The 22,308-nt window shown below is 31.6% G+C and overlaps 1 protein-coding gene across 3 annotated transcripts; it reads right to left on the reverse strand.

Moving 5' to 3' along the window:
• Positions 1-976: 976 nt before the first annotated feature.
• On the reverse strand, positions 977-22,221 carry LOC138321152 (centrosomal protein of 70 kDa-like). Of its 3 annotated transcripts, none has more exons than XM_069264607.1 (20): positions 22,168-22,221; positions 21,816-21,875; positions 19,492-19,591; positions 18,767-18,893; positions 17,491-17,587; positions 16,859-17,032; positions 16,314-16,399; positions 16,043-16,111; positions 15,355-15,454; positions 14,473-14,561; positions 14,042-14,119; positions 13,737-13,848; positions 12,506-12,604; positions 11,952-12,110; positions 11,018-11,158; positions 10,464-10,635; positions 9,926-10,040; positions 8,112-8,132; positions 3,415-3,494; positions 977-3,229 (listed from the first exon to the last, which is right to left on the reverse strand). In XM_069264607.1, the coding sequence occupies exons 1-20, from the start codon at positions 22,201-22,203 to the stop codon at positions 3,168-3,170; spliced, it is 1,977 nt and encodes a 658-aa protein (XP_069120708.1). In that variant the 5' UTR covers positions 22,204-22,221; the 3' UTR covers positions 977-3,167. The 3 variants fall into 3 exon arrangements, with proteins under 3 accessions (XP_069120708.1, XP_069120707.1, XP_069120709.1); XM_069264606.1 differs by having other exon boundaries at positions 15,355-15,457; XM_069264608.1 differs by lacking the exon at positions 8,112-8,132 and having other exon boundaries at positions 15,355-15,457.
• Positions 22,222-22,308: the final 87 nt, after the last annotated feature.

A 22,308-nucleotide genomic window follows, 5' to 3' on the forward strand; every position in this document is an offset into this window, starting at 1 on the left:
ATCTCATCAAATCAATGTGTATATCACCAGGTCTGTACAAACAACGTTTTTATTCACCAGAGGTAATTTTATATCTCTGTTTTATTACCTTTAACACTGATGGCCATATCAGAATATGAAGGTTTCTTTGTGGCGATGAGCGAAAACAAAAAATGACCAATGTCACTGGTTGGCCACTTTTTATAATGACCTCGATATAGCAGCGGAAATGTAGGGGTCAACGGTAGATTGTCGACTAACTTCTAATCCCTATGACCCTTAAAAAGGTAAATTTACATACATATTGGCGACGTTCATAATTAATCATTTAATCACACAGTCGATTCAAGTACCATTTAGTGGCTTTTTTCTTGTTCGTGTAATTTTGGACACTTTCGTTTCGAGTTTGATGCGATATTTCTACCTGGTGGTCCTACCTTCAATAGCCAGTCTCTTACCGCAATGCATCGCATACCTTTTCTAGTATAACAAGTAATGTATTCCGAACTTCTAGTATAACAAGTAATCTTTTCACGACTTCTAAAAAACATTTTATTTCTTCCAAACTTCTAATATAGCAAGTAATTTCTTCCTCACTTCTATTGTATCAAGTAATTTCTTCCTCACTTCTATTGTATCAAGTAATCTCTTCCTGACTTCTAGTGTAACAAGTCATCTTTTCCTAACTTTTAGTAAACAAGTAAAATTTTCCTAATTTCTAGTATAACAAGTTATTTATTCCTAACATATATCATATCAAGTAATCTCTTTCTGACTTCTAGTATCACTAGTAATCTTTTCTTAACTTCTAGTATAACAAGTAATCTCTTCCTGACTTCTAGTATAACAAGTAAAATTTTCCTAACTTCTAGTATGACAATTTATCTCTTCTTAACTTTATGCAATTATGGGGTAGCTGTCATTTGATGCATTTTGACTTGACTTTCATGATCAACACAAACTTTTAAACAAAAAATGACAAATAAACATTATAATATTCTATTGCTTGAATACTTTTATTAGCATACATGCAGATCAAATTTTGTTTATGACTCGGAGTAATGAAATTCTATAGGTAAAATGTGCTTTATGGAAGTAAAACTATTGTTCCATGTAAACTGTAAGTTGACACATGATTTGCCCTATCATAGATTGAAATCTGTTCAGGAAATACCGACCTACCATAACTGACCTAATCCGACAAAAGAACTTAACTTGAAAAATCAACTAATACATTGCCTTAATTCACATTAATCAGGAGATATGACGAGCGCAATCATGTATAAACGCTAGACTCCGTGCGTGGAAAGCATTAACGTTTTCAAGTCGTTAAAAACACTGCATTCATACGTATGCCATACTACCCATGGAATAAAGAGAGAAGCAATGACTAAAGTTTGAAGTCGATATAATGTATACACGTTAGAAATAATTATCTTTTTGTAACAGTCCCTTTTATTTGGTTGCTATGGTGACATCAGTATTGCTAAAAGATATTTTCCATACATTTGAAAATACATGGGCTGTTTACCAATATTGTTGATGCAAAAGAGTGAAAAATCATTTTGAAACGAATTACTGAATTTCCGTGAGAGCTAATAATCTTTGGAGTAAAGGGGTTAAAGCAGTATATCTTTATTTTGTATGGTTTATATTGCGACGAAATATTTGTCGGGCAACCCCTACAAAAATCTGTAACGCCATCATATAATCGACATGGACCATTTTCAACACAAGGCATTCATTTTGTGTAACTTGACCATTACGGGATTTTGTAACTGAAGTATTAAAATTATTTGGTACATTCAGGTCCAAGTATACTGCATTGTATAATTTGTCACAAGAAGCTACGTATTGTCTTAGATTTTTTATCAGATACAATTCATCAGTGTCGGAAGGGGTAAAACAAAGCGATTCTGTCATGATAGAGCTTCTTGGCGTAACTCATTATAACAAAAAATAATGAAGAATGAGAAATATAAACAAAATCTGCGTTATCACTGCATTTATTTTAATACAGGCAAAGCATCATATAAATATACAAATTATTTACAAATTAACGCAGTAACAATCTTCCTAGATGAATGAATATAAATACAGCTTATTTACATATTAATAATGTACAGACATAGACAATATGGTGCCTAAATACAAAAGCAATGCCTAAGAAACTTTGGCAGGCTAAGACTAATGAAAGCAACACGTGATAGAACGTTAGCTGATGAGAATGCACTACACAGTGATATTCATAAAGTCAATAAGTGTACTCAAAGTATCACCAGAAAATATCATGATTTTAAACGGCCTACATTTTCTTAAAACTTAAAATGTAATATCCGCTGTCTAATTTCCCACGCCAAAGTTTAAAGGCAACTACAAACGGATCGCGACAACTCATATCGCTGTCTAGGTAGCTAAATCATAGTGTTGACTATTTCGATTTAAGTTAACTAATTTAAAGGCTACTCAACAAAATCTCGTTTGGAAAGTAATGTCACCGATTTCGATAGATTTGTAAGCATCACTAATTTACACAGCATCTGAAACGTACCTTCTCGATAGTGGGGATATTTGTAGGCAAAATCAGGATCCTAAATCCCTATCTGGCGAAAAGTTATCGAGATGTTTTCTTTTGCATATTTTCTTAGAAACGATGTCATCTTAACATAAAACATAACTTGACTGAATACAACACATATGACATACTTTGACAGATAAAAACTTACAACATAAAATTTTAACTTGGACGTTAAAATCTAGCGTATCATTTAATTAAATGCATAGCAATTGTTACCAAAACCATCAATTAACTGTCATTAAAAATTTATATTGAATACACTCTCAACGTCTTATATACACATGAAGTTAGTTTCAAAGTACAGATGTATAATCAGGAAATAACTATAGACAGTTTTAATTTTAATATGTGTTTAAGATATCAATAAATTAACGATAAAATATTCATGATAAAAATCTTCAATATCATGCAAACTACATCCATTGCATGTTTTTTACAAACTTATATTATAATTAAATTACAGCTTTACTCCTCAAAGAAATAACATGTTAACTGCTGCCTTACAATGGACGGGGAAATAAGGTCTATATACTGTATTTCACTCAGGAACAGTGTGTCTTTCCTCAGAAGTGCTTAGTTTGTTTTGCTTGAAATATTAACTTGGTCAAGTTCAGCTGGACAACAGTTTCAGGGCTCGTACTGCAGGAATGACTTGGTCCAGTCGCTGTATGTCTACAAATAGCAAGCACCATGCAGTCACCATTACCACTCTTCATATTAGCAGTTATCATTATATCGATGTATATTATGTATAATATTAATTATGTATATTCATTCTCTACAAAGAAGCGTATATTCTGATTTAGAATTTGATATTATATAAGACATCAAAAGATTGTTAATTTATTCTAACTTACCTAATATATCCATGAGCTTGTTCATTATTTCTTTGAATGCAGGGAAGAAATTTTTATGCTCATCTAACCTTCGGATCACTCTATAAATGAGGAGTAAAATAAAAGTAAGGTATTTTCAACCCATTTTGATAGGAAATCGCAAAACATTCATACTAATCATCATCTAAAATGGTGATTAAGGAGATTTACACATTTACGCTTTCTTTATACTATTCATGCAACTCTTTAAGTAATATTTATCAAAAGAAAAGAAACTAACAGTTGCCAAAAATTGAAAACTAAGTACAGAATGTTCTAGCAAAGATTTTGACCCTACCCGTTCAATAATTATTAACTTTACAAGAGTTTAATTATAATTACAGAGATAACTATTAATACTAACTACTAAATTCTAAGTTCCTAATTCCATATGTGCGGAATATGAAAATGTATATAATACATGCATTCTATCTGTCAGTAAGTTACAGCTATTCTGCAAACCTATATTCAAAACATACCTATTGATTTAATTTACCAACTCGGCGAATTCGATAACAAATACCGTCTTGGCAGGAGAAATAGTACGTTGGGAAGCTTGAAATGAACTGAACGGATGAATGACAAAGCGTCAGCCTTACCAAATTAAAGGATCAAATGAAGTTAAAGAAAATACAAATAATTCGTGTACTTTTTAATTATCAGTTATCCTTATATTGGTTTGGCGGCTAGTTTATCATAGAAGGTCGTATTTTATAACTGCAAAAACGTCTTTAAAATCAAGGATGCAACTCATGTAACCCAAAGAAATATTTAATAAGAAAGGAATTCCCCAATTTGCCTTATTTTCATATAACTAAATTAATGATAATACGTATTAGTATGGACAAGTGTAAGTTTACAGGATAGCACTGCCCATCAATCAACAGAATAAGTCGGATGCTAATTAGGAGATTCTTGTAAAATCACAGGTGCCATATCTGCTCTGCATTAAAAAGTCCTCATTAATCACGTACATCCGACTTGTGAGGTCATCTTTATAATTATTTGTGTCACTGACAAAAATATCTATTTTTTGTGTAATTATCATTGTGACATAACATTACATCAATAACCAATACTTCATTTTATTAGAAAATTATCCTACTGTGTATACATAATCTATATTTAAGTTTTACCAGAAATGTGTGATAGAGAATGATAATCCTTTATTGACTTCATGAATTAAGATACCTAGATAAATAACACTTAAGCCTTTATATTTTGTATCTGAATAATGAAGATTTCTTGACAAAGAAGGTCCCAGCTCTTATATCTTGTGGCATTAAATCGTTAAATTAATGTAACATTTTTGCTTATTCTCAGAGCCCTACTATTTGTAGAAATAAACAGTATTTTCGTGTACTGTTAACCACTTTCTTTTCGTAAGATACAAAAGTTAGCACAATTTCTTGAGGGAGAGAGTTCATAACCTAAATAACATATTTTGCGAATAATTGTATAGACGCAATTTCGAAATGCAATTATATACTAGAGTTGTCAAACCGGTCGGAATTTGCTAACCGGTTATTCGGAAAATCTTCCAATCGAGTAACCGGTTAAACTTAACATTGCAATAAAGAACAACAATTTAAGAAGCTGTTATACATAACAAAATTAATCATTTAATGTATTTGCGCTACAGCTTTAGGTAACAACCGAGACCATCTCGCGAAATGACGGACATGTTTTACACAGTATCTTATAAAATGTACTTAATAACTACATCAATATAATGTTAATGTTACTGAAAATGTCTCATGTAAACTTTAAGAATCAAAGTTACCTTGCATAATTTTGCATTATAAGATATAACGAATCCATGCCCTGAAGTACTTCAGGGAATAAAACCTACACCAGATTAGAAGTTTAATGTTGTAAGTGTAGGATAGTCTACGACCACTATATATCTTAAAACTAATTAACCAGAAGTTAATGAAATCATTTCACCATTTATGCTTACATTAATGGTTTCAAAATACCACTTAAGTAAAGACTTCATACAGTTAGGCTAAGATAGATCCCTCACCAATTAATCAAACATGTATTTTATAAACTTATAACGATTACAGGTTGATGATAATGATCCTAGAGATGAATAATTATATATGTTAATATAAACTGTAGAAAAAATGAAATTATGTTCATGTATGCAAATTTATATAATTAAACCTTTGTTAAACATTCATCGTTCCTGTTGCATAGTTTTTAATATACATGTATTGATATATCATCAGCATAATGAAAGATATCTGATATGTGATGTACCATGCACATACTACTAGAGAAATAATAAAACGCTTGTATAATGTATTAATATAAACATTAAATAGATGAATAACGTGGAAATGTAATCCCAGTTACTAAACAAATCTTATGAACAGGGATCTTATAATATAAACACTACATGTACGTATCATATAAATAGCAGCTACGAAGATCAATTTCTCGTATATTTTAGCATTAATGTGATAACCACATATACTTTGTCTATACAATTTAATTATCAATGGCACACATGAACACGATAAGATTTGTCTTTTGGCCGTCATTTAATCCTTTAACAGATTAATGTGTCTATAAACATCGTATGTATGGCTTATACAATACGTTACTTGAACTACATGGTCTGACTACAATAGACAGATGTTCTTATCTTAGAAATAATGAGTGTGAAGTCGTTGGGTCGATATGAAGCCATCGGTTCTAATGAGAATATATTCATTGTTACGTGATAATTTCATGACAAAATTGTGTTACTCCCAAAATCAAATGATCTCGCAATGGAAGGAAAAACGCAGAAAACTTTCATTTTACAACACGTAATACAAATAACACGTAATACAAAAATGAAATCAACATGAATAAATCTACTCCTTAGAGGACAATTGAAATTGATCACATGGTTTGTATCCCCTGTTTAAATCATAAAATATGATGAATGTCAATATAGATATATAATAGTTATGAATTTTAAAACTGATAAATTGTAAAACCTCTTGTTAACAAACTATAAACTTTTATGAATGAGAATATAATAAACTAACACTCCTTTGAGAATTCTCGTAATACCAATGAACGTCATGTCCGGGAAAAATAATAAGGTCAAATGAGGATTTGACTTAACAAGAACAAAACATACAACAAAGCAGCAGTGAAGAACTCTGGCCTCGTGTTTCAAATTGAATATATCTGGAAAGGATAGTGATTCAAAGTGAATTGTGTACGATAATAACCAATTGTCTTTCGTCAATTATGTTTAGCATTGACAATAGAATCGTCCAAGTTATTTGAACATGTGACACAACAGCCGATCAGACCGACATAAAGATCGTCTGAATAATGCGCACGTTACAGCTTACCTTTATAAGTGAATCAAAATAATCACAAGACTGACAAAAGACACTCAAGACACTATGATGACATTTTTTGAAAATGAATTACCATATAGCAAAATACGAAATTTTGTTATAGTAGCAATAGTTTTGATTAATTAATCAGAGACCAACAAAACTAAACAAAACGCCAAATACGTGTAAATGAAAAGCTAATATTTCCTGTCCTGGAAGGGTAAAAAAGACCACCAACGAAATTCTAACAGCTCAATGATTTCCATATAAGTCAACACCTTGCCATAATAACCAATCCTTTGCATTCATATTAAGGTAATGTGTACTTTAAGAGTCACAAGCAATAAGTCAATCAACTCCCTTCAAGCCAAGACAACATATAGCATGTTTGGCTTAATCAGACTAGGGAGATGTATGCAAGATTCCGTTCTGGCGGACACTTTCTACATGTCTTATGGTTCCGGGAAAATTTGGAGACATGTATTGCTGTTAAAAGTGGAATATACATTAGCACTAATTACAGTGAGCCGGACATGGAAAATACATGCATGTGGGTATCTGTATCACCAAATAAGAGTTTGTATATACTAAAAGTCAAAAGTATTCAAGGAACTTTTTGCATGCAAGTTGTGGAATTATGAAAGACTTCTGTGATTGTGATTCTCAACCTTCATCACATAACCTGATTTCTAGCTGTGCAAATATACAGGTAGCATAAAATTATATAGATTAGATTACAAACTAAATTGATTTAAGAAAAGTGTATACTGCTTGTATTTTTATTGAGAATTTGTCAACATTGTTTCTTTATTGTAAACAATTCAATTTGATATAATTATTCTAGAAAAATATCAAATTTTTGACACACACAAAAATAGCATACAGAAAATTGAAACTTATTTCTATTTACTTTTTGAAACCAAATAAAAATGTATTCCAATTTTCATTCTGAAGCAAAATATATTCCAATTTTTGAGTGACAAATTAGAATTCAAATGAGTAATATTTAATTTTTTCATGTTCTAGGGAGCTTTCTGTTCAAAATTATATTTAATTTATCCGTGATTTTATTATTTCTCAGAGACAATACCAAGACCATTTAATAGGATTGTTTTCAATATTTTTCTCAAGAAAATAAACATCCATACAGTAATAAATTTAATTTGTGCAACAATTTGGTTATGTACATATTAATTAAATGCCATTTTCTTTTGATGGTAAGTAAATGTAAGAAACATGCGTGATTCTCTTTAAAATAGCACAGCAGTATACATTTTTATATGGAAATAATATAAGAATAATCTATAATGAAATCAACAGAAGGACAATTACCCATTGTAATGACTCATGAATCTGTAGAGGAGGAATGAGGGAAAATGAGACAACAATATATAGTTAAGGAAGTGTACGTGGACTATGTACTACCATAATCTCTCCAACATGTAATAATTCAGGGTCACAGTATATAATTATCTTCAGGTACTGTAAACCAAATTATCTTTATCATGATTAATAATTAATTTTGTTTATGCCTTCAATCTCACTTTGACAATTTAATCCCATGCCGTATAAATAAGAATAAATGAGACTGATATTTACAGAAAACACAGACTTGAAAATATTTTTTTTGCGATTCGCACCTTAAATATATAAATGAATTAATCGTGAACAAAGATCATCTGGTTTACAGTAATTTTTTCACTAATAGTAGATAAACTATGTAATATATTTGATCTTAAGTATAAGAGTGTTCTTTCACATTGATTACTTTTTGAAGGAGGTAGCAGATTCTATATACACACAGAATCATATAATATACACTCAGAGTATATATCAGTGCCAAACCAAATCCCACATTCAAATATGTAATTGTACCTCAAGATAGGTACTTCGAATTTAGAAAACAAAAATATTCATCCGTAAAACATGTAAATCTCAAATATTTCAACATGTCTTAAATTGATTTCTATTTTTAGGTGAACATAAAAAAAAGAAAAAATATGAGTTAGAATTCATGATTTGGAACAAAACGGAATTTCTTTTTCCAAATTATATGCTGAAATGACTTTTGACCAGCAACACTCTTAATTTTTCAACCCTTTGGAGATATCTCCAAAGGAAGTCTTGGTGTTACAAAAGAACTTACAAATAGGAAGTGCCTTATATAATGATTATGAGACTTTGGAATGTTGAATTGCTGATGGTATTTCTACTACAAAAATATCTATTTAAAGGCCTGCAGTACCCAACTGATACACATTGATTACGTCAAGACCCTGCATTGAATAATAAAGGTAACTGATCACTTTCTCAAACTGTTTCTTTTTATCATTTGGTGCATTATTAGCTCTGGCAATAATGATACATACTTGCTAAGCAATGCCATCTTTCAAAAAAACATCTTAGGAACATTGAAATTTCTAATAGAATTGAAAATAATTGCTTATTACTTTCATTGTCTTTTTCAGTCAATACTGTCCCAGGATTCTGAAGCTAAGACTATAGAACCACACAATTTATAATTTAAGTAAAAACCAAATTACTAAAACTGAAAGACCTAACAGATATTAATTCTCAAAATTGCATGTGCATAAAAGGTCAAAACAGTCTGAATACCACAATAAATAACAAATTTACATACTAATTACATGTAAATGTTTACTGAAAATTTCAAACTACAATGTTTACTGAAAATTTCAAACTACACAGCACATGCAATTTGTCCCTAACTAAGATAGTTAAAGGCATGCAATAAAGGGAGCATGCAGCACAAGCACAAAACATTAACGGTTGTTAACCGTTTAACAAGATTAAAATTAAAGGGATTGCAAAACACATCAATCACTAGTTAATAGCATTACACACAATCACAACAATCTTAATTGAGGAATTCCCCATTCAAATAACAGAAACTCAACCACTTCAGAATCTATGTCTCAAGATTAGAGAAATATCTAAATTGCTTTTGTTTTAACACTTTAGGACCGAGCAATAACTGAATCTTACCTCTTCTAATATGACTTACTTTAATATTTTAAATGTTTTATTAAAATGTTGAAAGCTTTCGCAACAGGAATACCTGCAATACTCTTTTACAATATATTGACATCATTTTCCAGAATTTCTAAATATAGTGTGTTACTCACCCCTCTAGATCCTCAGTTTGAAGCAATGCCTTCAATTGTTTGCTGGTCGTTGTAGAGTGAGATTGACAGAGGCGTCCAACTGCATCAACAATGTCTGTGGATTTTGTATCTTCATCTGAAAATAATTTCAAATATGCATTCATCAATATGTGTCAATGACCATCACATCAAGTGATTTGCAGTCTGCTAGCTAATACTACCCGGTACCCATTCAATTCAGTTTTTAATTCAGGACTAGTTTGCAATTTTAGAACATTAGGTTTGTAGCAAGTTTTAGGATCTACTCTGGTGAAAAGTCAAAATTTTCTATTGGCTAACTTTTTATATATAGATATTTGGGAATAGGAATTCATACTTAAATTAAAAATGTCATCAAATTGGTCATAGCTTAAAATTTGTGTATAAAAATTCTTCAAGCAAAAGATATATATTTTTTTGACATAATTTTTATATGGTAACTACAAATTGAGACAATTACTTTTTGAAATTTTGAAAATCTTTAACTTTAATAAAGGTTGGTTAAAACTGAGGTTCTCACCTAAGCCAAGTAGTGTCTTCAGAGTATTAAGTATGTTGTGGACTTCTCCAAGTTTTGTGTAGATCTCATTCATTCTAGGGAAGACTCCAGACACAGAAGGCACATCAAACAGTGTCTGGAAGTGTTGGACGATATTCTCCAGGACTGGCCTCGATGGACGTTCCTTACCATCCTAAAGGTGGTAAAAAGTTGTATGTTACATATCAAACAGTTAAGCAGCATATAATCTCATTCCAGAGAAATTCATTCCACACAACATATCAGTTATTCTAGCACAAATTTATTACTTTGGATTGTTCAAAAGACTATTTTTAATGAAGTTTGACTGGAATTAAACCTCGAGATCAAGAATAATATGAAAAATTGAGATATCTTTGTAGTGTACAACGAATTATCCAATTATAGATTGTTTTCAGACATTTGTAAAAACTGTAACCACTGACTGTAAGGTATCATAAACCAGAATAAATAAGTTATCGATGCCCAGATTAATCCCAAAGATTAACATTAACATACACAAAATCATTACGATAATAATATAGCATTTTTCTCACCTTTTCTACTGTAATGCCATCATCATACACTAGTTTGTCCACAGCAGAAATGATCCTGGGGACTGAAGCTGTACCTGCCAGTCTGATCTTTAGCCAGGGAGCTATTCTTTCTCCAAGCTTGTTCAGTGAGATTTGTAGTTCCTGAAATAATGACCGAGTTAACATTGTTATACCTATGGATCTTATCTATAATTACCTAGCTTCCATAAGAAACTCCTTTAGAACAAACCATTACAACCCGCAAAAGCTCCTCATCCAAGTCATATTAAATCATATCAATTGAATTTATTAACCAAATTTAAAGGACCACCACCTTTCCGGAATGGCTTTTTATTTTTAAAATGGGAATGAAAAAGGAGAACGATAATTTTGTAGAGTCACAAAAGTTATCAACTTAACTTTAATACTATATGTATCATCACCTTCTGAACAATTTGATTAAAACAAATGAAATCTTAATTTTCATAACGCGTGTCTTCTTATGTTTCCTGCCGTCATGCTAAATACCGCACGGTAGTTGACTATCACTGCACCAGACGACAAAACAACGAAATGTCTTTCCACTGTCATAATATATTACACAGGAAATCTTGCATATATTTGGTTTTGTAACCTCAGCTTAGGCCATCGGTATATATTTTCAGGTGTTATTACTGTTTTTTAAGGAACATTTATGTTTCACATTGAAAAGGAAGTGGGCCTTTATTGTTTTTTAAATCAGTTATCAAAAAGCCTTCTATAACCTGTTCATCACTGTTTTTTTTTTTTTTTTTTTTTGTGTATTCATAGAGTTCATTTGATGATCCAAGATTGAATAAAGCAACAACTCATCTCTTTGATCCAACTCTTGTGAGATGCTTTCAGATAAACTATCAATACTTAGACCTCTATACCGTATTCATCAGTAAGCCCAACACTCTCCACCCAAACCTACATCTAGTCCTTCCTGATCCTGTTTCCATCCCTCAAGCGTGGACATGTTTTCTTGAAGACGTTTCTCAGACAAAGCATTTTTTCTACGTGATGGACTAGTTGATCGTCGTCCTCTCTTTCCTTCTGATCCTGAGACAATATCCTCCACACATCTGCAGAACTATTTACAGAACAAAATATAAGACATGAATAAATCAGATACATAAAATTATATGATTCATGGTTACATATATGTCTTTTCTCAAATCATTAATTGAAATAATTAAAAGTAAAATTATTAGTGTATGATGTAAAATAAAAGAAATTATGTATATTAAGATATACTTGACCACATTAAAAATCTGTTCTAGAATAGTGAAATGAATATTAAAATGAAATCAATGTTATTTCAAAATTCATTTATAACAGAAGTAAGTATATCTATATGTTTCATGATACTTGCCAGAAATCTAACCAAAATCTAATGCACAGATTTTAAGAGCATGTGTTATACCTGTGACCATTTTCATTTCATGGTAAAAAACAATTAACATGAATTATTTTCACAACACCTACCTGTTCATATCTCTGTGCAGTGTCAATCTCATCTCGTAGTTTCTTTATACTTGGTAGGACCTGATCTAAGTCATCCGCCTCCAACTCACAAGTGATGTCCTGTTAATAGAGCAAATACTAAAGACATCTTTGTTAGGTTAAAAGGATATCAGCACCACCTCTTCCTTGACATCATCAAGGGATTGATCATAGAGGCATCTACAAATGTTCTCTGGGGCAATTTTAAAATACTGGTCATAATATTTTGGCAGCATTTTTTGTTCTAGGAGCTTGTCTTTCATTCAGAAAACAGACCAATAGTCATACACATGTAAGTATACACAGTGCTCCAGATAACTTTTGAAGGCCTGGGTAAATGTACTTGCAGTTTTGAAAAGGGAGGGGTACAACTTTGACTTCTGTGCGAACCCAAAACTTAACAGAGATATATGTTTGGAAAAGTTATATGGTTATAGTGTAAATTAATCGCTGACAAGCTGCTTCAGTAGAAATTGTGTAATTATCTATCTGAAACAAGAGCACAGAGATGCAGACTTTTGAGCACAAGTTGAATTCTTTCGATATCACTACATTTCTTCTGATTTTATTTCTCTAGATGTAAGCACTCATAATGATTGGATTTTGTATTACAAATATTTGCAGTGGTAATCAGTACCCGTTCATACAATTTTTAGGGGTAACTGACAGATTTCAAAGGGTATTTTACCTGTGTACCAGGTACTCATCTTAACTGCAGCACTAAATTAAATGCAAATCAAACAAAATTTAATTCTATACTCCAAGGATTAATAAATGTAATTTTTAAAATTAGATGATAAAAGAGTGCAACAAGTTCCAAATCAACCATTATCAAATATACAAAGGGAAATAACTCTTTCAACACTAACAATTCTATCTATTGTCCAGCTTGCGATTATCTGTTCAGCCATAGGTAAAATATTTTTCATATTATGTGGATCTATCAGCGATTGGTAAAATAACAGATGTAATGGTTAAAAAACAACTAGATTTCTGATATTAGATGCATGTATGTATCAAGTCATATTACCCTGAGCTAGTTTTGACAGATATACAAACAGTGAAACTTTGTTTTCATCAAATAAAGGAAGGGAAGTAACTCTTTTAAAAGTTGTTAAACAAAACAAATTTCAACGAAAGTGAAAATTGAAAGTATTAGTCTGTAAACTGTGCGAGTTCATGAAATTCTGTGTAAACGAACAAACTATATTACCCTGAGGTAGTTACGACAGATATCGAGAGGTAGATATTCAACATCCTCCATTTTTGTGCTGTAAGATTTCTTCAGTCGGTATGGATCTTTAGATGGTTTTTCTCCAGGCACACTGAAAGATTATCAATCATCACAAATTTACCATCAGCAATTTTCTACTGAAGTTTAAGGTTTTTACCTCAAACAAAAACAGAAAAATTATGTTCAAATGGTCAATATCTTATTAAAGCTTTGCATCCTGTAAGCCAAGTAAAACAGAAAATATGTTTAAATTATAGATATTGAAGACTGTACTAGTGACAAACCTTATGCTGTGGATAGCCAATAATTTCTCTAATTTCTTAATTCTCAGCTGTGCCACTCTGTAATCTCCAACTTCAGGTCTGAAAATTAACCAAACTTCAAATTAGGTGCTCTCACACTTAAGTAGAAAATGTTTCCTATTAAAACACTAGGAATAAAATAAAACATTAGTCATTGTTTTTCAAAGATTGATCGGTTGCCCTAGATAAGTAGTACCGGTATTTAGTATAAAATTCACTGATAGGCAGCTGACATATGAAACATAGAGGAATTCTTACTCAACCGTTACCCAATTTTGTCATTTGGTTTAGAAGATTTCCAAATTTTATTGAAAAGAATACTTTGGCATCGTACATAAATGTATGATAAACCAGCCATATTCCATTTTTGATAATGGACAACACAAAGAGTAATTTATATAAGTAGAAATCACCTTGACCCTAGGTCTAATTTTACTAATTCTTTTTCTTCCTCCATCTTTTTTATCTTCTTATTTGCATCCTTCAGCTGTTTCTCATAGGACTTCAAACAAAACAAAATGAAACATTAAACAATGAAAAAATAGTGGAATAAAGGATTTTTGAATATTTTGGCCATTGTTAGCACATTATGTATTACAATTTATTTTGACGGGTGTTGTTTTGTTTTTGTATATTACAGAGTTACCTCCCTTGCAGGTATGTATCCACCAGCATTTTAAAGATGCTCCACCGCCGACAGAGCATAAATGACATTCATCATTTGAACAATAATTGGTGTTTAACCGTTTATATATATGCCTAATTAACACAAAAAATAACATGAAATAATTTATTTCGCCTTTGGTGCATGCGCAATCTTTACTTCATTCCATATAAGATATAGTGCCACAGAATTTTTTCGGGATGCAATTAATTATTTTTCATTTTTTTAACTTTAAGTAAAATTAAAAGCTCAAACTTTTCAATGGTGGTAATGGTGTAAAGTAAGTAACTTTTGTAACTGAAGAAAAATACTAAATTGTCTGCTCCTGTTTTTGATAGTGAAGAAATACCATTTGTCAGCGGTGGAGCATCTTTAAGTGAAACTCACATACATAGTTTTCTCAGAAAAACAAAGTGTTACGATCTCGAAAATATGAGACACAATCAACACTTACTTGTCAGGACTGATAACTAATATGCAAATACAGAATATAATCATATTGTAGGAATTCATACACAGTGGTACAATAATCCATGTGGAGAAAAAGGGCGAGCCTATTGAGAACATGTGGAAAAGAATCAATTATTAAAGGATATACAAAGTACATATTGAGATGATCATTAAATCAAACCTTTATTAGAGCTTTCAGATTCTGGGAGGTCCCTGATGTGATTGACTGGAAAGGATTCTCATCATCAGATTCCTGTGGGGCTGGCATACTCACTCCAGATCTACTTAATTTAAATTTAAAATATAACACATGTAAATCAGATACAGTTCATGATGGTATTCACTTCTAATCTGCTGGAGATACCCAGTAATTGAAGATATTCATGCATCAAAATATGTCATCTATTTTATCTTGAGATATTTTTTCTTGAATTGTCCACATGTGTTACATATACTATCAAAGTAAAAAAATCTCCTATTTTTGTTGACTGTATTTGCTTACAAAATTTAACAGAACAAGCTTACAGTAAGTGTTCAAAGCAACACACGTCTTTTTTTAGTAACAATGACTTTTGTAGTTGACCTTTTGACCCCAAATTCAATCCCAAGCTGTATATTCTCATATGCTACCATTGTATGAAGTTTGATCAAAATCCATCCATTAGTTCTCAAGTTATCATCTGTTGTACACAAATCAGGACAGACAGAGAGACAGACGTAACAAACACTATAGTCCCCTCCTGTTTCACCAGCAGACGGACTAAAATAATTAATATATGACAGTGGTCATATGCGAATAATAGGTTACTGACATATCACACTGTAGGTAACTTCTCGATAAACAATACTATGATATTTGTTTGACTCACCTGTGAAAGTCTAACTCTTTCTGTAGTCCCTGAATTTGTTTTTCATATGAATCAATGACATCTAACAACCTAGAAACACGGAAATAAAGATCCTTGATAGAATACATATAATGTAACACAAAAAAAACCCAACCAATTTACCAAAAATACAAACTCACAAAATATGCTATAAAACTACTATTTTCAAACACAGTTTATAAAGACTAGTCAAATGTTTTGAAATCAATGTTGTCAGTATTTGTATAGAGTGTATAAAATAAAAGCTCTTTACTTGTCATCCATGGTGTTGTGAGCTCTAGACGTCCTCTTTTTGAACTCCTGGAAAATTTGTGACTGTCTACTGGTTCTTTTGTCCTCCTATTTATTACAGAAGTAAAACTTCTAATTTAGTTCATAAATAAAATATAAAATATGTCCTAATTATCTATTCTGTACAGGGTGCAGAAAATTTTAAATGAATATTGAGGACCATGTTTGGTATGAAATAAGGTGAGACAATACTACTATATTCTCTACATTACACATCCAAGTACAAAATGTTCAATCTATACTGGTAAGCCTTTTAGTGAAGCAAATCACAGTTACTGTAAATTATTAATTATTAAGTATAGTTATACCAAATTTCCAATGGTATTGAGTTTCTATACAAAGTCAAGTGTTATTAGTATCAACTTATTCATTCCTTAAGATTCATAATGAATTGTACTGGTCACATCATGAGAGTGGTTAAATGTGTTATCAATGGTATAAAAGTTTGATAACTGGTAATTATCTAATGTACATTAACTAGATAACTTATATTTCTTTTTGGTATACCTCTTCTGCCATGCGCTGCATTTTCTGTTTGAGACGTTCAATCTCTCGTTCTTGAGTTTGACATTTGTGCTGTAGGTGTTTACATTTGGCATGAATGGCATTCTTAGTGTTGAGTAATTTTTCCTCTTCGTCCACATAAAATGATGACCTCATGTCTTCACTTTGTTCCAACTCCTGATAGATAAATAAAACATATAATTATGTACCGAGCTTGTTGGATTAGCTATTTAATCTTTATATCTTATAACAGTAGTGCTACATCAATAACTATTATTACTTAACTTGATTTAATCCGTATTGTAGGCTAATAGATAAAAAATAAAAGTGTTCATCCTGAACTTTGTCCTTGTAATCACCCAATAAAAAATAAATGATCTGAGGGAATATGTTTTATTGTGAGTATATAAACCTATCAATCAGCTGTCTTTTGAATGCAAAGTGAAGAAATAGAAGGAAAAGAACTATGTGTTTATCATTCTTTTTGGTATTACAATTCATATACAAGCTACAACATCATATCATACAATTCACTTGTACGGTTACCATAATTGTATGCAATATGCTTACAGTACAAATTATACACCAAATGTGGTATACATATTTTGCATAAGGGACCTTAATTGTTTACTTACTTGCACTCTTGTTCTTGAACTTTCCAATAAAATTTTCAGTTCTTTCATTCGACTGTGATATTTCTCTGCTAAAGATGTCTGCTTTTCCATATCATCCCTGTAAGATAAAGAAAAATTATTGTAAAATAATTACAAGGGCTATTAGAGCTAAAACATACCGTAATCAATTCATTAAAGGGACATGAACCTTAAATAATTTGTTCTGTATGCTTAGATATGGTTTTCAGATGTTTATTAAATATTTTATTACAATGATTGGTTATCTAAAACGACAGGAAAATGTGAGGAATACCTAACTCAAAATGATAAAAATAGACCGTCATATTCTATTTTTGAAATACAAAACGAAAGCTGGCCGATCGAAGAGAGGTTAAAATGTACAACAACCTTGCTGACGTGACAAGGAATATTAGTTTTCCACATTTTAAAATTATTTTCTAATTTACAATGGTTGACTAACAAAGTTTAAGCAATATTTGTTATAAAACAATTTGTATTTAGCTTAAGAATGATAAGTCAAAAGTCAAACAGACTTTTCATTCGATCATGACAGGGCACCGCGAAGGGAGGTTTCTGACTATATTATTGCACATATGTACATCATGCAAGTATAAAGTGGGGAGTTGCTCCCGTCTCTTGCATTTTAGTGATCCAGTTATATTTACATACTTTCCCAATTGCGCACGTAACAGACTCTTGACGTACACTGTTTTCTATCAGAATTTGTTTGTGTTTGCTTCACCCACGTTTTTGACCCACCATTTTGTTTACATGCATTTAATTTGTGCAGTGCATTGTGGGAGGTTACTAAAGTTCAACACTACTATACTATTGTTACAAAATTTGACCGGGTCGGTTCAAAATACAGAAAGATGGAATTTCCATTATAATTAATTTTATTTGTCACATTTGCACAATAACTGATATATATTACTTAGTAAGACACGTCTTAAATATATATTTTACTCAAATTTACATGGTTTATTTAGGTTCATGTCCCTTTAATATTAAATACCACTTTAAAGGTATTAGACCGATATAAATCTATTTTATCTGTGTTGTTTAGAAAATAATCTTAGATAATTGTCTATGATAATAATACCAATAACAGTAATAACTTAACTTTAAGTTATTGGTATGAATGAGATCCTTGATTGAAATAGACTAGCTTTAACTTCTTCTTTTATAGATAAGAATAACAAAAGAAAAAAGGCATACTTTAAGTTTTTAACTTTTGTTGATATCTAAAGAATCTCCTTGATGGTAAAAGACTTACTTTAACTTGTTGTTGGTGAGAATAAGATCCTGGATAAGTGTCTGCCTATGATCACAGTCCACCATCAGTGATGTTATGTTCTCACGTACTATTTTACTCATATGTGTATCCAAACTAATTGTTTTTCCTACAACAAAAACAACATTTCATTTTTAATACAGGTTAAATTATTTTCACTAATTTCAAAATTGAAGCTAGCTCAAGTACGCCAGATTTCATTTCCTATTAAACAGACTTTCTCAATCAACACTTTTAAAAATTTATTTTGATGGATAAATCTTATCAATATTAATATGCCAGACACATTGAAAATTTTGTTTATGTTTGTGAATATTAAACAGGAGAGGATAAAATGCAGAGGCCAGACACAGGATCTCTGAATACTAGAATGCTCAGGAGAGGAGATAATGTAGCGACCAGACCAGGATTTGAACCCAGGACCTCTGAAAACTAGCAGAATGTCCTAACGATTGAGCTACCTAGTCAAACAGGATTGACCCAGTCCAATACTGCAACACCTATTCGGTCTTTGCATATTACAGAGTTAGCTCCCCTACGGGAAGGTATTGATCGATCATTATGTCATTATTTTGTGAGCATAATTCACGTTGTTATTGCAAAAAATTATGACGTTGCCCTCCCAAACACATGACGTCATAATTGCAATCAATACCTAAACACAAGGGCAGATAACTCTGCAATATTCAAATACAGTATATACTGACCTGCAAGAAGTGTGACATCAGCTGGATGAAGAAGCTTTATCCCGGGAAGACCAGCCTGTTTCAGTTTTTTATTTAGCTCTACCCATTCTTCTACTTCATTCTAAAATTAAAAAAAAAAACCCACAAAAATTGTACTATCAGTTTATTGTTACAATATATATGCTGACACTGAACTTAGCTTGTCCCTTTAATTGATTAGATCTAGACTAATCCATGATTCTTATCTACCAGCGATACTTCCCATTGTCTCACTCTGAAGACTAATATGATCTTAGCGGTCTTCAAAGAAAAGAAATATCTACTTAGAAGATGTTTCAGACAGTTCATAATCAAAAAAGATTCCATAAGCAGAAGAGCTAAAGATCTAGTGATCAGAACTAAAAGCTAGATGATCATGAGGGCGAATTGAGTTAGGATATCCTGTGGAATTGAAGGAAGTAACTCTGATGGACAAGAATGATTTAAGTAAACTTAAAACTCATTCTGATCTCAGATTATTCTCGTGCAGGAATTTTCTTTAATAACTGCAATTTTTTTTTTACATCAATTCAATTTCTAATGCTATATAATGGTTTTGTTATGCTAACAACTTAACATAACCATAAACATGCACTATTACTAGTTGGGGACAGTATATGCAGGATAATTCTGCATTGGAGTAATAGTCCTGTATTTGAGGGATAATTTTGTTACTCAAATGCAGGATTCTGTGAAATGAAAATGGATAAAGTTGCTTTAAAATTTTTTTATCAAAAACGGGTGTCATAATTTTTAGAAAGCCATATAACTGATTGAATAATTTATGTTTTTTTTGTACAAACTATTGAATTCTATTATCTCCCCTTGTGACAAAGTGACAATTTAAGTGCTCTCCATAGACTACAGTGTATAACGTTAACCATCAGGGGAATTTAGTGCATTTTACCTGTGTTTTATTTCTAGCCCCATAGTAAGTAATAGAGGTGTTTTTGTTTGTGAACTTTACAAACATTTAGATAATGAAATTTGTTTCCATTTAAAATAAACAAATTTATCAGTGATCATTTCACAGAATCCCGCATTTGCGAAACAAAATTATCCCTCTAATACAGGGCTGTTACTCATTTAATGCAGGACTTTCCTGCAATACGGGAGTATCCCCAACCTGTTAAATGAGTGTTAGTTTTCTGTTTTGGAAGACCACAATATCGTTGAATTACCATTTTCTGATGGATAAAATTTTTTGCTACTTCAAAAATGCATAAGTTAACAATGCTGCATGGATATCCTCTACTCCCATAACATGAGAGTCGACTGGTCAGCCGTTTTTTTATCGGACGTTATTTTGCTGACTGTCGACTCTCATTTCCGAAGGCCTATTTCTTTGATGCAGCTTCCGACGTCAGATGAAGGCGGAAGGAAAAGTGCAATAATATCAATATTTCTTGCTCTAACAGTGATAACATTGATGTGTACTTACAGTTTAGGTATTAATTATCCCATTTATCTAGGAAACCCATAATTTGTGGCCTCATAAAATAGTATTTTAGCGGATTAGATATGATGAATCCCTTCTGTAACATTTTGACCTAGTTTTAAATATGGCGGCTGGTTACTACAAAAAACGGAACGTGAATTCAAGCGGGCAGAATGCAAGTAAAAGTAAAGGCAGATCAAGCGTTTTGGGGACTTTGCAATTCGTTTTTTCTATTTACCGGGCGGATCGCTTTCATCATGAAGTTTTGTCTGGGTCATGAAAGTTTACGTTAGGAGATGTAAATATTTGTTTTAAATGGATTTTACGGCTGATTTTGTCAAAAAAATTGTTGATTTATGAAAAAGAGGTAGGTATTTGACATTGATGACGATTTAAATATGATTTAAACGTTTTATATTGTCACAATCCAAACTTTGAAAATGTTACCCTCAGCATCGGGTAAATGGCCTATCGGAAGTTAGAGGTTAGACACGACGTAATGTTCCAAAAGTGTCTCGTCGTGCTATATTACCTGCAATGCTACATGTACATTATATACTGTATCATGTATGTATTTATTGTATGATTATGAGTCCAGTGTAGAGGACCTCAATCCTGTACTGGAAAATAAACTTAACTTAACTTAACTTATACCTCTAACATTGTTGGAGTAGGATATCCTCTTAGCTCTGATAACAATCACAGGGCCATGTATAGTTTCTATATGAAAAAATAGCCAGAAATACATATTAAATGTTATTTTATATGTATTTCTGGCTATTTTTTCATATAGAAACTATGGATATCCTCTCAGCTCTGATAACAATGCCAGTCTGTCAGCAGGCAAATCAGTCGTTGACATACAAACCTGGTAGCCTTTTGTGTCAGCGTAGTCATCTGTTTGTGACCTCCAGTCCTTCTGGATTTCCTACAATGAAAAATAGGTCCAAATATTACGGAATATGTTATCATTCGCTGTTGTATCAACTATGAAAGCCCTTTACTAAATCATGACAATATAACCAAAACATGCCCATACAAGAGATTTCCAACTTTTGAAAAATCCGCGGGATCTTGGTATAACAATACATGTTATGGGGATAACAAGCAATCTGTATGAACCATAATGAGTTATTACTTTGAAAAGTACTTATTTAAAAACATGCATTATCAAACTTTCAAAACTACGACGAAATAATTGTTTTTGTTTATGTTTTTACCCATCGCAAGGAACTCCGGCCCCCAAAGTCCGCCATATTTGTTTACAACTCCGGACTTAATATAAAAATGAATATATTCTTTTTTGATCAGAAAAGCATTCTTTTAATAAACAATATAAATATTTTGAAAAGTTCTTTTCA

This window comes from Argopecten irradians, chromosome 4 (genome assembly GCF_041381155.1).
Source record: "Argopecten irradians isolate NY chromosome 4, Ai_NY, whole genome shotgun sequence".
NCBI classification, from domain to species: domain Eukaryota; kingdom Metazoa; phylum Mollusca; class Bivalvia; order Pectinida; family Pectinidae; genus Argopecten; species Argopecten irradians.

Excerpts from the sequence above, each read along its gene's own strand:
- LOC138321152 (XM_069264606.1), bottom strand. The coding sequence starts at position 22,203 with ATGGCGGACTTTGGGGGCCGGAGTTCCTTGCGATGG. Across the intron at positions 17,588-18,766 it reads CTCACCAACAACAAGTTAAA|GGATGATATGGAAAAGCAGA; the intron begins GTAAGTCTTTTA and ends TTTATCTTACAG. Across the intron at positions 12,605-13,736 it reads TCTGTCGTAACTACCTCAGG|GACATCACTTGTGAGTTGGA; the intron begins GTAATATAGTTT and ends CTCTATTAACAG.